The sequence below is a fragment of the Blennius ocellaris genome (genome assembly GCF_963422515.1).
Source record: "Blennius ocellaris genome assembly, chromosome: 2".
NCBI lineage: Eukaryota > Metazoa > Chordata > Actinopteri > Blenniiformes > Blenniidae > Blennius > Blennius ocellaris.
Window position 1 is genome coordinate 3415311 of NC_137651.1, and position 15691 is coordinate 3431001.

The 15691-nt window shown below is 40.5% G+C and overlaps 1 protein-coding gene across 1 annotated transcript; it reads left to right on the top strand.

Moving 5' to 3' along the window:
* The first annotated feature begins 6744 nt into the window (after positions 1 to 6744).
* LOC308134839 (TRPM8 channel-associated factor homolog) lies at positions 6745 to 15315 on the top strand. Its single transcript, XM_080502668.1, has 11 exons — positions 6745 to 7288; positions 7470 to 7686; positions 7890 to 8175; positions 9646 to 9944; positions 11360 to 11534; positions 11692 to 11786; positions 12658 to 12868; positions 13264 to 13500; positions 13959 to 14182; positions 14281 to 14394; positions 14824 to 15315. The coding sequence occupies exons 1-11, from the start codon at positions 6780 to 6782 to the stop codon at positions 15064 to 15066; spliced, it is 2610 nt and encodes an 869-aa protein (XP_080358794.1). The 5' UTR covers positions 6745 to 6779; the 3' UTR covers positions 15067 to 15315.
* Positions 15316 to 15691: the final 376 nt, after the last annotated feature.

Genomic DNA, 15691 nt, shown 5'->3' on the forward strand with positions numbered 1-15691 from the left:
GCAGATTTAATAAATGTCTGTAGCCTAAACCAGACATTTAACTTGGTCCTTCGAGCCGGATGCCAACAACGCTTGGTGGTTCTGGCGCACGCGGTAGTCGCCAGCAAGCCCACGGCCGTGGCGGGCCTCACTAGGTGAGACCCAGCACCTTTTCCAGGAACTGACGCTACTTCGTGTGCTGGGACCCACAGGTTGACGGCATCCAACGGCGAGAGGAAAAAGACTCCGAAGGGTGAGCATTGTTTTGGGTTAAAAAGAAAACTGTGCAACTGAGGGTTGCAGGATAGTAAAACCCTGTGAATTCTAGACTCTGACAGGTAAAATAAAAGACGCTGAGGCAAATGGACGCCTGAGAATAGTTCATGTTAAACGGGCGACGGAGTCCACGGTTGAGCGTCTACCCAAAAATCCGTGAGAAAGAAACTAAAAGTGTGCATGTTGAATGAGTGGGTGGACTGTGAACCACTAGGTTACAGCCACCATTTAAAACAACAGGAAAGTAAGTAGTGGGCTGGCGTGGATGCACAGGCAAGAATTCTCCACCTGAAAGGGTTGAAGTGAGAATTACCACGATCAGTAAAAAAATTAACCACTACCCTGTTGAAAGGTCGACCAACGGTACCATAGACTACCCCACGTAGTACGGTCCGTCCAAATTTAAAAACAAAATGGGACAAGGGAACACCAAAAAACCTAAACCGCGCGATAAATTAACTTGTAAAGATTGGAAATATGTAGAACGCTGCAGCGAAGACAATGTAAAACATTTGGATAATTGGATCGCAGAATACGACTTCGACGGGAGTCTCAATACACAAAAAACAACAGGTTTACAAAATGCGATTAAAGAAAAAAAATTAAAAAGGATCCTAAAAAGATGCAAAAAGAAGGTTATGACAGCACACAAAAATGGTAAGCGCTATATAAATAAAAACAAAAAGTACTCGAGTGACTGTGACTGACCAAAGGACTGTGTGTATGAAGAGACATTATTTTCGAAACCCAGATGATCGGTAAAACCTCACGGTGTCAACTGAGCTCTATCTGGGGAGTAAAAATAACCTCTTATTGCTGACTCATCAGGTGAAATTGTGGGAAAATCTAAAACGGCTCTTACTCCTGTGATAGAACACCCAGTGAAAGACCGGAGCGAACAACAGGTTTGCCCTAGAAGCTCGTCTTTCAAGGAGGAATTAGTGGGTCCATGAGATCGCACTGGCAACATAAATTAAATATAGGAAGCTGTTGTACAAAAACTAATTAGTAATGAAGTTGGTGACGCAAAATGTATGAGTAAAAGTCACCCTTGCTTGACTCAATATCTAAAACAGTAAAGCAAAAGAAATACGGATTTAAATGAAAACTGCAATCAGAAGAGTGTGTAAAATTAGTTATACAACTTAAAGTACAAGTGTGTGTGTTTTTGTGTGTGTGTGTGTTTGTGTGTGTGTTCAGTGTGTGTGTGCAGGAGACACGTCTCCACACTGAACGGCCTCAGACGAGATAACACAAAAACAAAACAAAGCTGCTCTCAGTAATGTGTCAGGACTACTTTAGTGTGTTTAGTGAAGAAATAAACTTATCAAGTTATTTGGAATTTAAACTTAAAAAAATCTATAAACAAAATTGCTAAATTAACTGAATAAAATAAATGGATGAAATAAATGAATCAATAAAGGAATCCTTGAACAAATACTTTGGGTGTATATGCATGAAGCAGAGCTCCTCCTTATCAAACAGCTGTTATGGAGAACGAGGACATTGAATGAAAACACAGAATCCACAGCTCCGATCCCATTCTGCTTCTACCAGACGTTGCTGGTGGAGGAATGAGAGGCTGTGGAGGCAGTAGATTGGACTACAAACATGGAAACTTCCAACGTAATGACAAACATGCCGTGGTGCGACGTGAAATACACTTCAGCTTGCCAAGGTCGTACCATGAGAACACACACACACACAGTGGGATAAAGAAGGGATTCAAATACACAGTGTTGAACTATTCAGTAGGAACAAGTAGATACGAGTTTAAACTTGAGAGTTTGAGGATCACAATTACAATTTGATGTGTGCAATGAAATTTAAGACCTTTTACAGAGGTCCAGGAATTAAACGGTTTATAAAATCAACAATAGATTAGTGAAACTAAACTAAACTAACACGGTGACTAAAACTAGACTAAACATTTAGATGAAGTTTGGAAAGAGTCAGCTTACAAAAAAAACAAAACCTCAAACAAGAAATTAAAAAATAAGAAACTGATCAAATTATTCTCAATTTTTTAAAATCATAGATTGTTACCTTTGCAGAAACAAAATAATGATTATCAGACATAATATGGCTAGTATTTGATGTGCTGCTATAACAATATTTATAGATCATATAAAAAGAACACAGATGATTCAAATGTCAAAAAGCAATGTATTTGCAGATAAAACAGCCAAAGAAGTGGTCAAATTAAACCAGGAGTAGATGAAGAAGTTTTAAAAGATATGCAAAACCGGTTCCAAAACAGAAAAACAATATTGGATAAGAAAAATAGAATAAAAAATAAAGAAATAAATAAAAAATGGAGCACAGCAGAAAGAGAGTATCTATTTCTGACCAGAAGGAAAACCTACTCCCAAAATCACTATATAAATAGGCAGCAATAATGAGCCATGGGCTTCGCCATGCCTCAACAGGAGGGATGGTACACTAATAATATCATCAATCCTTACTAAATAAAATTGAATAGAATTGTTGCATGTTAAGAAAGTTTAAAGCTTTATGTGTGTGATTATAACGCGATGTAGGAAAAGCCTGAAAAATATGTGTGCAGTTAAGTAGAATTATTAAAGTTACCAATGCTTCATGTGCTCTCATTGTATTCGTGCGTTTCACAGGAAGTCAGAAGGTAGGGTGTTATGACGGGCAGATTGATGACAGGAGGTGGCTGAGCGGGTGAAGCGGAAAAGTAACCTAGCAACGGGAAGCAAAAAGTGGAGCCGATACTGGGTGAGAAGCCAGACATGCAGGCCAGAGTTTAATTAGCTATTATAGCTGTTTTTGGCTTTTGGGGGGCGGGGGGGGGGGGGGGGGGGAATTGGAGTGAGCATTATGCTGCTAACAAGGGCTACTAACAGGAGGGGAGTTGTTGGCGAGAAGAGTTGAGGAAAAACAAAACCCTGTAGCATGAGCTAATCAACAGAGTTCACTGGAGTGCTTCACCGAGGAGAGAGGCCTCCACACCGAGGAGCCCATCTCTGACGGAATCTCCGGAGTTAAAGGACGTGCCCGAAAAAGGATTTGCAATCAACCGAACGGAGCGACGGGATTTACTGCCTTTCAATCTGCACGGAGGGAATAACGCGGCGGCGACGGGACGGATTATCCTGGGGCCAGACGTGGAGTTCTCACCGGGCGGAAGGGGGCGTAGATCGGGAGCCACAGGTGGATTAACCGGAGCTTCCAACTTTCTCTGGAAGCCAACGTTTGCATCTTGGATTACCCGGAGCTTCCAACTTTCTCTGGAAGCCAACGTTTGCATCTTGGATTACCCGGAGCTTCCAACTTTCTCTGGAAGCCAACGTTTGCATCTTTGATTACCCGGAGCTTCCAACTTTCTCTGGAAGCCAACGTTTGCATCTTGGATTACCTGACCAAGAGACACAAACTATTGGATTGCAACATCACATTCGGCTTTCGAGGCGAAACCGTCCACTCTCCCTGTCAACTGAAGTAATTTCTCCCCGAGGGCTACCGTACCCCTGTTTGGAGATCCTTACGTCGAAAAGTTCCCCTCAAGGGAAGTTCGATTCTGGACAGGCCCGGGAGCGGGCATTGGCATCTAAAGACCCAGCTGTTCGCCTCACCTCCCACTATCTCAACCCCAAATCAGGTGCTGAGGCTGCTCAGCACCGGGTTGGCTGCAGCGGTGACCGGGGTTAGCGTCCGGGCGTTGGCAGTTAGGAGCTAGGCGAATTCTCTCGCCACCGATAACCCCCCCTCCCCGGAACCAGGAGGGCCGCAAATCGTTGCGACTAAAAACAACATCAATGTGCATTTTACCAAATACACCAGCAGAGCTTAGGATGAAATAGATTAAAAAAACAGCTTTTCCAAGCTCCATTTTAAATATGATGTTTATTTTTGGATGCGATAATAATAACTCATTCGGTGACGACGAATTACAAAAGGGACCTGCCGTTGGCGAGGTCCCTAATTAAATGGAATAAATCAAGGGTGCGGTGCATATGAAAAATGTTTTGGGTGTGGCTGACTGTAAACAAGGAAGTGAGGTGAGGTGAGTGAAGGCAGCACCTGCAGGCTTTACTGTGTGGACTTGTCTGTCACACATGACAGACTTGTCAATCAGCAGCTGAGCCCATCAAACCACATGTCGGGACTGAAGCTCTGTGAGAAGAAGCTCATCACATGGCACACACCCAACAGAGAGAGGAAGTGTCACATGTAACCTTCTGTTTGTGCATGAAGAAACGCTGATTTTTATCAAGTAGGGAGGAGTGGAGATGAGCACTGGTTTTTAGAGGGGTTGAGCAGGTAAACTCCACCCACCGGATTTTGGTTATCAGTCTTGGACGTGGACCTTTGATCACTGCTGACCTCGACCGGCTGAGAACTAAGGTATGTTTGAGTACATTTTGAATGCATTGTTGTATAACCTGCAATGCAATTGAAGAAAAACGTTATTTGCTTTACCTTTAATCAATAATGACAACTGATTTAGGAGATTCCATTTGTCTCGTGATGTCCTTCTGTTTCATTTCACATTTTATGGAATAATACATTGACAAGGCTGTCTCTTACTTAATATATTTCTAGTTTTTTGAGGATTTTTTAAAATTAAACTGGATAAATACACTGAGAAAAATTAAGCTGAAAAGTAAATTTAACAGTATATTTATGTAAATACATCTCGTATTGAAGTAAAAAAATATATCTTCAAAACAGAAGAATTTATGTAATGTGAGATCATATTTTTAATTCATCCACTCAGCAAAAAAACAACCTGGCTATCCTTACTGTATTTTATTCAGGATTTTAAAATACCAAATACTACAATACCCACAATCCATCAGGATTCTCAAGCGCCACAGTGATAGAATGAAGATACCCAAAGTGATAGGGGATAATAATAGTATATTAGTGGAAAATAGACTACGAACAATCTATCAAACATACATCCCAACCATATATATCTATAGATCCTGAGGAATTTGCTTGGAATTATTATTATTAGAAAAATATTTGTTAGAAAAATGGGGGGGCGAGTAAGTAGTTTCATCAAAAAACAATCTTGCTTGATCAACATAAATAAATTATGCAAAAAGTAGCTCCTTTTAAAAAAAAAAATTGCAATAGGTAGAATTTTTTTTATCAGCATCGTCTTACATTTTATACGCGATTATGTATGTCATACAAAGAGTTGGCGGACAGATTCCAGTTTTCATTGCTTTGTCTCGAAAAGCATTCTTTTGTAAAATCTCACCAGTTTAACCAGACCTGGCTTGTTTTCCACCCTGTGCAAACTAGAAATCTTTTGTCTGGGGTGGGGTGGGGGTGGTGGGGGGCTGTGAGTGGAAAGTGGAGCATATAGAGAAAATCCATATATTGACTGGAAAAACATCTAAACTTCACAGAGACCTTTCATCCCAATAAATACCAAAAAATACAAGTACAATGTTTACATTCTTATTTAGTTGGGTTTAGGCAGCCACATTTTGTAGATCCATTTTTTTTTAATAGAGCAAATCTAAAGACTGAATAATTTTATCATTGAAGAAACCACACTGAGGTCAATATATTTTATCCTGAATTTAAACCATTACCAGCACTGAAAAGAGTACGGTTATCTGGGTTATTATGCCCAGAAGAAAACTGTCGATCCCAGGAATTTCGAGACACTTTTTGGGTGTGCTCCTGTGTGAGTTCATCTGGTGTCCAGCGCTGCTCATTGCACAAGGCTACATTTACGCAAATAGTAAAATGAACTGCATGAAGAAAAACTAACCACAATGTTGCGTAAAGGTTTTCAGTTGACACTTTAGAATTGAAGCGTGGACCAAGAAAGCAGGGAGTGCGGCCATTCGGAATCCAAATTGTGTTTATGCACAGCTACGAAATGTAGCCATTTCATAAAATTACATAAAACAGCTCTGAAATTTTAACGTGGTAAATTTTGTCTGCCTATTCTTTTCAGCCTTCAGGTAAGTTGACTGCTGAGCCACAATTAAATTACAGAATTTAACAATATTTGTCTTTTAATTTGCACTACGGCGTTATATAATACATCATGTGTATAATTTTATTTAATAAGGTAAACCTAACAAATGTATATCATCCTCTAAAATAGGTTTGATTAGCCATCAAACTTTAATTCCATTCCTATTATTTCCTGCTAAATTTCTCTTTGTATATTTTTACTACTGGTTTTATGTAATTTCTTTTAATGAATTTAATCTTCTTTTTTGTTGCCCTTCTGGGGAAATCAATCGTTCAATAGCTCAATAAATCGGTTCATTTATCTGTCTCTATGCACTGATGTATTGCATCACAACAACATCAAGTTAATACATTAACATTTTCATACAAGAAAATCTAAACTCTCTTTCTTTCAACAGACCTCCAGTGCAACAATGAATTCCAACATGCGCCAGGACTCCTTTCACACAAAGGCTTATCTGTCTCTGATGAATGGCCTGAGAGAGCTTGATCTGCGGGGGACCTCTGTCCCAAGCCAGCTCGTGCTGTCTGGAGACCGTGCCTTCCCCCTGTTAATGAATGGTCAAGGCAATGTCCTGGTGGCTGCGTCGCTTTATGGCCGTGGAAGGATTGTGGTAGTAGCTCATGAGGCCTACCTGGATACTTTCCCTGCTCTGGTGGAGAATGCGGTGACCTGGCTGAGAGGCGATCAGTACGACAGCAGCTCTGTAGGAGTGCACACAAGCCTCAGAGCAGTTGCTGACAACCTCCAAAATTCTGGTTTCCAAGTCAAGGCTGCCAATGCATTTGGAGATGATTTGGGGGTTGGCGTGTATGTGACAAATGCCTACAGTGTGGATGCAGATGCAAGTAAGCTGGTGGCTTTTCTGAAAGCGGGAGGAGGAGTGCTGATGGGAGGGCAAGCATGGCACTGGGCCTCAGTAAACCCAAACAAGAACATACTTTCCCAGTTTCCAGGAAATAAAGTGGCAGGAGTGGCAGGGATCTACTTCACTGGCCATTATGGAGCAGTAGATAACTTCCCCGTTTACCCCCAAATCCCATCATCCTGGAGAGCAATAAAGTAAGAATACACTCATCCAGTATAGGAAATTTAAGTGGCTGTGTAGAAAACGAGTGTTTGTGGGATACACATACAGTATTGCTGATACAATTTGTCTCACAAAACCAAATAAATGTACTAAATTTACCAGCCTGTTCAGAACCATCTTAACATTTCTCTCCTCTTCTTTCTTTCCATGCAGTGCTGGTAAAAATTTTGAGGAAGACCTAGAGTTCTTATTAAATGGAACTTCACAGTTTGACACTCAAGGGGATGGTGTACCTTCTGAAGTTCTGGTCCATGGGCCTCTGGCCTTCCCCATCGGTGCCACTGGAGAGGGGCAAGCTTTCCTCGCAGGAAGCTACTATGGGCGAGGACGCGTCATTGTGGTGACGCATGAAACGTTTTTGCAAGCAGAGGTACAGCTGAAATTATGACTTAATTGTTTGTTTTTATTCAGTCCATAAAATGCAGTATACCATATTATGATATGCCTTCTCAATTGTCAAAAGTTATGCTTTACTTTTTTTTTTTTTTTAATAATGCTACCTAAAGCAGTTTTGATCAATCCTTTTTAGATTGTCTGTTTTTGCCATAAACTTGTTTCTGTTATTCTTTGCAGAGCTGGGCTTCATTTTGGAACAAAGCCATTCAGTGGCTGGCCCAAGGCCGAAACGGAGTGGTTGGTTTTGGGTCCGGACTCCCTATCATCAATGGTTTGGAGCTACAGTGCGAGAGAACAGATTTCAGGAGGGACCTGAATGTGTTCGTGTGTACAGTGTATAGCGATCAACATAAGGAGGAAATCCAAGACTTTGTTGCAGAGGGAGGAGGCCTGCTGATTGGTGGAGTTGCCTGGCACTGGGCGTGGGTTCACTCTGATCAAAACCCAATGACAGATTTTCCAGGTATAGTAATGCCAAAAATTGCACTTTTGTTCTGATATGAGACTCACCCAGAAACCATTAACAGAATAGCATCCAGTCTTTCTGAATATGATTCCACATGCGTGGCACACCAGAAGTATAGAAGGATCGGTCACAAACCCACATGAAATGTTGTGGTAGTGTTTGTTTTCATGTTGTGCACTTGCAGTCACAATGAGCAATTTGGACCAACGATTGGCAGTGATGTTGCAAATGCTTTTAATGCAGGCCAGGAGGCTGTAAGGGGTGAGCTGTGAGCTATCTTCCTGTATCGATGTCGTCCATATTAGTGGAGGTGTTAAAAGTGTTGTGGACGGCACTGCAACCAGAATGTTTTGTCCATTTTCAGGTTTTTTGACAGGTCTTTAATCAAAGTCAAGAGTGGGTTCCGGCTGGTCCATCCAAGGACATTCACAGAGTTGTCTTGGTCATTTCTATCTGGCTATTGATATCCTGGTTGTCGCAAGAGCATTGTTCAAGAGCGTTCTTCAGGTGCATTTTAGCAAAATGTGCCCTTTACTAGGAATTGGCTTCCGCCTGGCTACTCTACCATATAGGCCAGAATAATGGATTTCTGTAGAGAAGTTTGTCCTTCTGGAATGTTCAGATGAACAATGAAACTCTGACAGATTGACCATTGGGTTTTTGGTCACCTCAAGGCCATTGTGCTCATTTGGACCTTCAAGAAGAAAACATTGGTTTTCACGAAAAAAAAAAAATGCCTGTTCGGCAGAAGAGTTCATACTCCGCAATGAAGCTGTTGAAATTAGCTCAATTTTGAGCCTCATTGCAACAATCATTCCTCATGAACATATGATTTCTTGTTTCCTTTTTTGCTTTCTTTTTATCTCCTGAAATTGCAAACATTTAACAAAAAAAAACCATTGACATTGTTATTATGGTGTATTGTGTCAAGAATTATGAGGAAAACGAAGGAATCCATTTCGAGTAAAGCTGTGAAACGCCATGGATGCTGAACAACACACTTACAAACATAGTCAGTACAGTCATATAAAATTAATAGCACATATTTGCAGTGTCAAGACACAAGACAGGACAGGAAAAGCTGGAGGGGATTAGTAACATATAATCAAGGGTGGTGGATCGATCGTAAAAGGCAAAAAGTTGACGTGTGAATAAAATGGTCAGACAGTCATGAGAATACCCTCAGGGATGCAGTTTGTCAAGACAAGAATGACAGAGAACAGGAGATAACAGAACAGAATGACACTGGTACAAAGTTATGAGGCCGAACCTCAGACTGATGAACTGGCAATGACAAGAGTTTGTATATCAGTACTTCTAAGTCCTGAGTCCATCCCACATGCTTTTAATCATTCGACTTTTACTGTTGTGCATTTTGGACACAATTACATTATTGACATTCTACTAATAACTATCAGTTTGTCATTACTATGTGTTCGCGTAAAAAAAACATTTCTTCTGTTTCAGGTAACAAGATCCTGAACAAAATGGGTTTGAGTGTGTTAAAGGAAACTACTCCAACCGGAGTATACAATGCTGCCGTGCCAAGCCAGGCCACGAGTACCAACTTCCACTTCCGTCATCTTCTCAAGCGCTTTGTTGGCCATGTTGTTGAGGGTGAAGAACTTACCAACCAAGAGCAGCAGCAGCTTAAAAAGCTGGGAGAAGAGTCTGCCTACTACCTGAACCTGAAGGCTTTTGACAGCTACTCCTACACACAAGTCCTGTCTTTCCTCACTGAGACCTTGAAGAGTGGCATGCCAGAGGTGAGCTGTAGGAAATTGTAGGAATTTAATGGCTTGTATTGTAAATAGTCCTCAACAATATGTCCTGCCTTGAAATAACTAACCATAACATAACTATTTGTTGTTTTTACCATTTTCTCCTGTACAGCACTTTGTTTTTTTACATATGAAAATTTTATCTCAATTTTAACACAATTGAAAGTTTTGAAACATATAAATGTATTATTAAAACTGAAGAAAATACTTTAAACAAAACTTTCTGTAAAATTGAATAATTAAAAACATTTGATTTCTGGCGAGGACTAAATTAGGACACCCCCACATGTATTCCCACTTTAAAATGGCTCAAATGTAACACGGTTGTATCACATCAGGAGCACATGATTAGAACATCATAACTGAGCATTTTGAAGGAAACCTCAGAAATGTAGTTTGATGTGCTCCCGACCGTTTGTGAAGGCGAAAAACATGGTGAGATCCAAACAGCTGCCCGAGGTTATCAGATAGAAAATCCCGCTGCTTATGAGTCTGCTAAGTGATTTAAAATGGTCTCAAAATAAATTTGAAATAATTCATTCCACTGAAAATAGTCTACAAGTGGAGGATTTTCAAAACGACTGCCAACATGCTAAAAGAAATCTGCAAAACCCTAAAATGTCCTCACGGGACTTAGTTATTTCAGCCACACTAACTGTAACACCAGCTGTTGGTGGGAAAGGTGGCCTCAATTTTTCCTCTGTTACAATTCAAATTTTTGTGGATATTGTTTGTTTAATGAGTAAAACCTTTTTGTTGTTTACCTGCAATTAAATCACTTTCTTTTCCAGAGATGAATGAAAATGAGATTACCCACATGGAAAGAACCTATATAAACATATATGTTTTAATATAGGTTATGATATAGGTTTTTAATATGTGACATATATAAAATTGACCGTTTTCCTATATTATCTGTACATAAATGCACATATATTTATACATATACGTGCATACAGGTACCTATATAGGTACATATATGCACCTATATGTTCTTCTTACATAATTGTTTTTTAGTTAGTTCTTAGTTATTGCCTTGATAATGTATGACAGTTGCCAAAGTGAAATATGGGCTATATATATGTGGAAATAAAGAAGCAGTACAGGAGACCTATATGGCCTGTATATTCACATATATGCACCTCAATGTTGCCTATATGTGGCATATATACGCATATATGCAGCATATATGTGCATATAAACTGCTTGTAGGTTTCATATATGCACATATATCCTCGTATAGGTTCTTTCCATGTGGGTAGACATCAATATGTGAACATCGCGTGATAAGGAACAAAACATCTAATGGGGTGTCCTAATGTTTTTTCACATGACGGTACCTTCATACCACCATACTCTTTTCACATGTCTGTTACTGTTTTTCATCAATCCATATCAAGGTGAGTGAGGAGAAGCCTGTGACAAGTCCCAAAGACCACCTACTCCTTCAAGTAGCCACAGCGGTATACAGATTGTCTGAGGATCCCGATGCCCTCCTGCCTTACCTGATCAAGAATTACACGGCGATGCCTGCCTTGTACAACCAGAGGATCCAGATTAATGCCAAAACAACAGGTAAGTCTCTGTAGCAAATTTGCCAAATGACGAGATTAACATGTACAACAATCATTTGTCCAGTGCTTAACTTTTATCAGATTAAAGTAAACATGTCTTGTGATTGTTAAAAGCTTGCCTCTAAGGGATGTTTTGCTTCTTTTTTTGTGCGTATTAGATAAAGAGGAGTGGATCAGCACAGGTCTGTACCTCGCTCCTGGCATGAAGACCTACATGATCATGCCAACAAGCATCGTCAACAAGAGATGGATGGTAAAGAATGACTACAAATTGTCCTGGACGCATCATTGAGTAGTAAATTATCTGCTAAATTAGGCAAGCAAGACATGTTTATCTGATCATATGAACATTGGAGAGAAAGGGTGGAGTCACAGAAGGTTTTGGGAAGTGATCTCCAGATAATTGGAGCAGCTGTAGATTAGGTCTCTTCTGCTAGACTTGTGCTTCATGTGAGTATCGTGGGACAAGAGGGTGGTGTTGACTGAGTAGAGTGTGTGAGCTGAGGTGTGCTGGTTGAAGGAGTTCGGACTGATATGATGAGAATAGGTCATTAATAGCCTTGCAAGTCATTGAGAGGATTGTAAATTGGCCAGCCGTGGAGGTTTTGAAAAACGGATGTGATTGGGTCACAAGTTTTAAGAGTCGGTAAGAAGTGGAGCAGCACAGTTCTTGATGTACTGGAGCTTATTGAGCCACGGAGGATGTGAGTGTTGCAGTAGCCCAGACAAGATGGAATGAAGGTGTGATGAGGGTCTCTGCAGCTGAGATTGAAAGACAGACATGGGTGGAGGTGAGCAATAGTCTTGAGATATAAGAAGGCCGTTCTGGTCGAAGGAAGATGAAGCTAAGATTTCAGTTGTGACTGGAAAGGGAAACTGTGGAGCTGTTGGTCTTCAGAGTGATGTCATTGAAGCATTAGGTGGGTGTTTTTTGGTTTTATGATGACAAGTGGATTAAGCTCAGTGGTCAGAGATGTGATACGAACCAAAGGTAATGCATGGTCAACGGAACCTTCAGAACCTGACCATGGTGAAAAACAGGAAAACCGACATGTTGAGTATTTCAATGAAGTCAGTGGTTGTACTGTTTTGAAGTTGTAGCACACACTTCATGTCGTCCACAGGTACAGATAGGCTGTCAGACCGATTATCTGAAACACGCCGAGCTGAAGAGAGCACCGAGTGCTTCTGAGCGATTCCCAGTAACCTCAGAGGTAATGCAGGTGTGGAACCTGTGGGGGGGGCTCATCTACCTGGTGGCTCCGGTCGACTCAAACGTGGAAGGCCAGGAGGTCATCATTCAGAAATCTGTGTCTGCCCCGTACTATAAACATGGTGAGTCTGGGTCACTATTGCTTCAGAAGATTCTCATGCAAAAAGCATAAATCTATGGTGGAGTTGCATATTTATTCATAGTTATCATTCATGTTGCTTCTGCACATCGTCTTAGCCCCATTGTAAGTCCAGGTTCCAATTTGAGTTTAATGTTGAAGTAGAATAGAGGAATGTGGAGTATTTTGCACTTATTTGAAGTGCATTCTATTCTCTGCAGGACTTCTGTTTAATCAGCTTGAAGAAGATACAGGATAAATCTGAATTTTGATGAATTATTTATCACCTCTAGTACAAATAACGTCAAGCTTGGGCATCTGCCCAGGCATGTGTAAACACATTTACCATAACTCAACTTTCGGTAAACTTTTCCCAATATCCACCTTTATTTATCGTAGGGGCTACGACATCAGATAACTGGGCATTGCTGCGCTCAGCTCCTGCACCCTGGGCAGAGCTGGAGTTTGACAATGTCATCCTGACTGTACCGTCACGCGTCGTTCGTGACCTGGATCGCCTTGACGAGCTGGCTCTGCTCTGGAACAGCATCATGAAGGGCGTTGCGGATCTGGCGGTCATACCGGAGAAATTTGCTCGCAAAGAACGCTTCGTTGCAGATGTGCAGATTTCACATGGTGAGTATGTTTTCAGGCGTGTAAAGACCTGCTGATAGAACAGTGATAAACCAAGACATTTCATATACAAAGAATTGTTTTTTTTGCTGTTAATTTCACAGCAAACAATACGTCTTTGACCTCCAGAAACCTATTGTGACAATAGACTGGTCTGATGTTGTATTTTTTTTTAGATATATTTATTTTTTGTGTTTTGTTTGGTCTGCGGGTGAAGTGGCATTAATCATTCTAATTTTGCCCCCATTGAATGATGCAATGAAAATAAGTCAGGAGCTGCAAAAATACATCGACTAAAGGGGGCAAAGTTCACCAATCCCTCTCACTTCGGTGATGTAAATGTTGTGTTCAGAATGAGCAAGTGTGCAGGTTATTTTGATGACAGATGACATGTAAAGCATTTTTACCCGGCGTTACATTCGGCCAAGAAACGAGACAGGTTGTGATTTTTCTCCTTCCAGGTTGGCTTCATGCAGGCTATCCCATCATGATGCACTCATCTATTGCATCCAAGCTGGTTAAACCAAACGATGCCAGAACAAAAGGTCTGTGGGGAATAATTCATGAAATGGGACACAACCAACAGCGAGCCTCTTGGGAGTTCCCGCCGCACACCACGGAGGCCACATGTAACCTTTGGACAGTGTACGTGCATGAAGAGACGCTGGGGGTCAACAGGGCACAGGTGCTGTAAATATCTTCTCTTTCAGCCAACTATTTAACTGCATTTTGTCATGAATGTGTTTCAGTGGCAGAATTTTCCTTTTGATGTCTTTAATGCAGGCTCATAATTCCATGACCTCAGAATCTCGCGAGCGTTGCGTTGATGAGTATGTCAAAACCGGCAGAAACCTCAACAACTGGAATGTGTGGACAGCTCTTGAGACCTACTTGCAGGTCAGGGAAACATTTTACTTTAATTCTTGGTGCATTGTAGTACTGCAGAGAAGAAGTTTATTCAAAACAGTTTTTTTTTATGTGAATACATTAAAACCTGGAGTCTTAATATAAGCAGCATTGATAGACACTGAGGGATGCATAGGGGATCAGTGGTTAATACTCTCACTTCTCAATGACAAAATCCCCAGTTTGAGTCCATGTTGGTGGGCTTTTCATGTCAGGTGTTCTTCCTGTACACGTGTGTGGGTTTACCCCAGGTTCTCTGGTTTGCGCCAATGATACAAATACTTGCATTAAATTTAATATAATTTCAAAATAAATTCCTCAAATGTTACAGGGTTGTTTTCTTTTATGTATATCAAATCACTTCTGGGTTGTTGTTGTTGTAGCCTAATCAAAATCTCACTCTCTGTCTTTGTCCTGCAGCTTCAAGAAAAGTTTGGCTGGAATGCCTTTAAGAAAGTCTTTTCTGCCTACCAAAGCATGAGCAACGTCCCTACTGACAACGCAGGAAAGATGAACCTGTACACCGAGACCTTCTCACAGAACGTTGGGATGAACCTGACCACGTTCTTTAAGGCCTGGGGCTGGCCCATTGAAAAAGATACCGAGGAGAAACTCTCCCATCTGCCCCTGTGGAGTGATCACCCCATGGCCAAGCATGCCTGAATGTTACTCTGCCACTAATTTAGATCCACATGATAGATGAAAATGAACAGTGAGTGGATTATCTGTCTGTATAACAGAATTGTTGATTGTTTCATTGGTGTCAAATGTGAATAATGTGTATGTCAAAGGGAATTTCTACGATAATCATTAACTGCACAATCTGAAGCATGAAAAAAACAAATAATAATTCTGAAATATCCTGGAAAATGCAGGAATTGATTTTGAAACACTAAGAGTCAATAAAGTCTTGTCAACACTGCAGTTTTGAACAAGTTTTCTTAAAATTTTTGGTGCATTGAAAAGAGATTTTAATCATTCTGTTTCAAATGTTTATGCAGCTAAAAATTATGGAAATTAGATTAGGTAGTAGATTAGGTCTGTTTATTATTATTATTATTATTATTATTACAATAAGACTCTCGAAATAATCCTCTTACTTCATTAGTCAACACAGTAAAAAGTAAATGCAAGAAGCACAAACTACTTACATTCAAACGTTGTCAAATAAAGTAGATTAAAAAGAAAAGCGCCACAAAAGAATCTTGTCAACTGATCTTTGTCACAACAAATGTGCATGTGTCCTGTAGGCAGAACAATGTCCAGATGTAATAAGAAGCTAATGTAT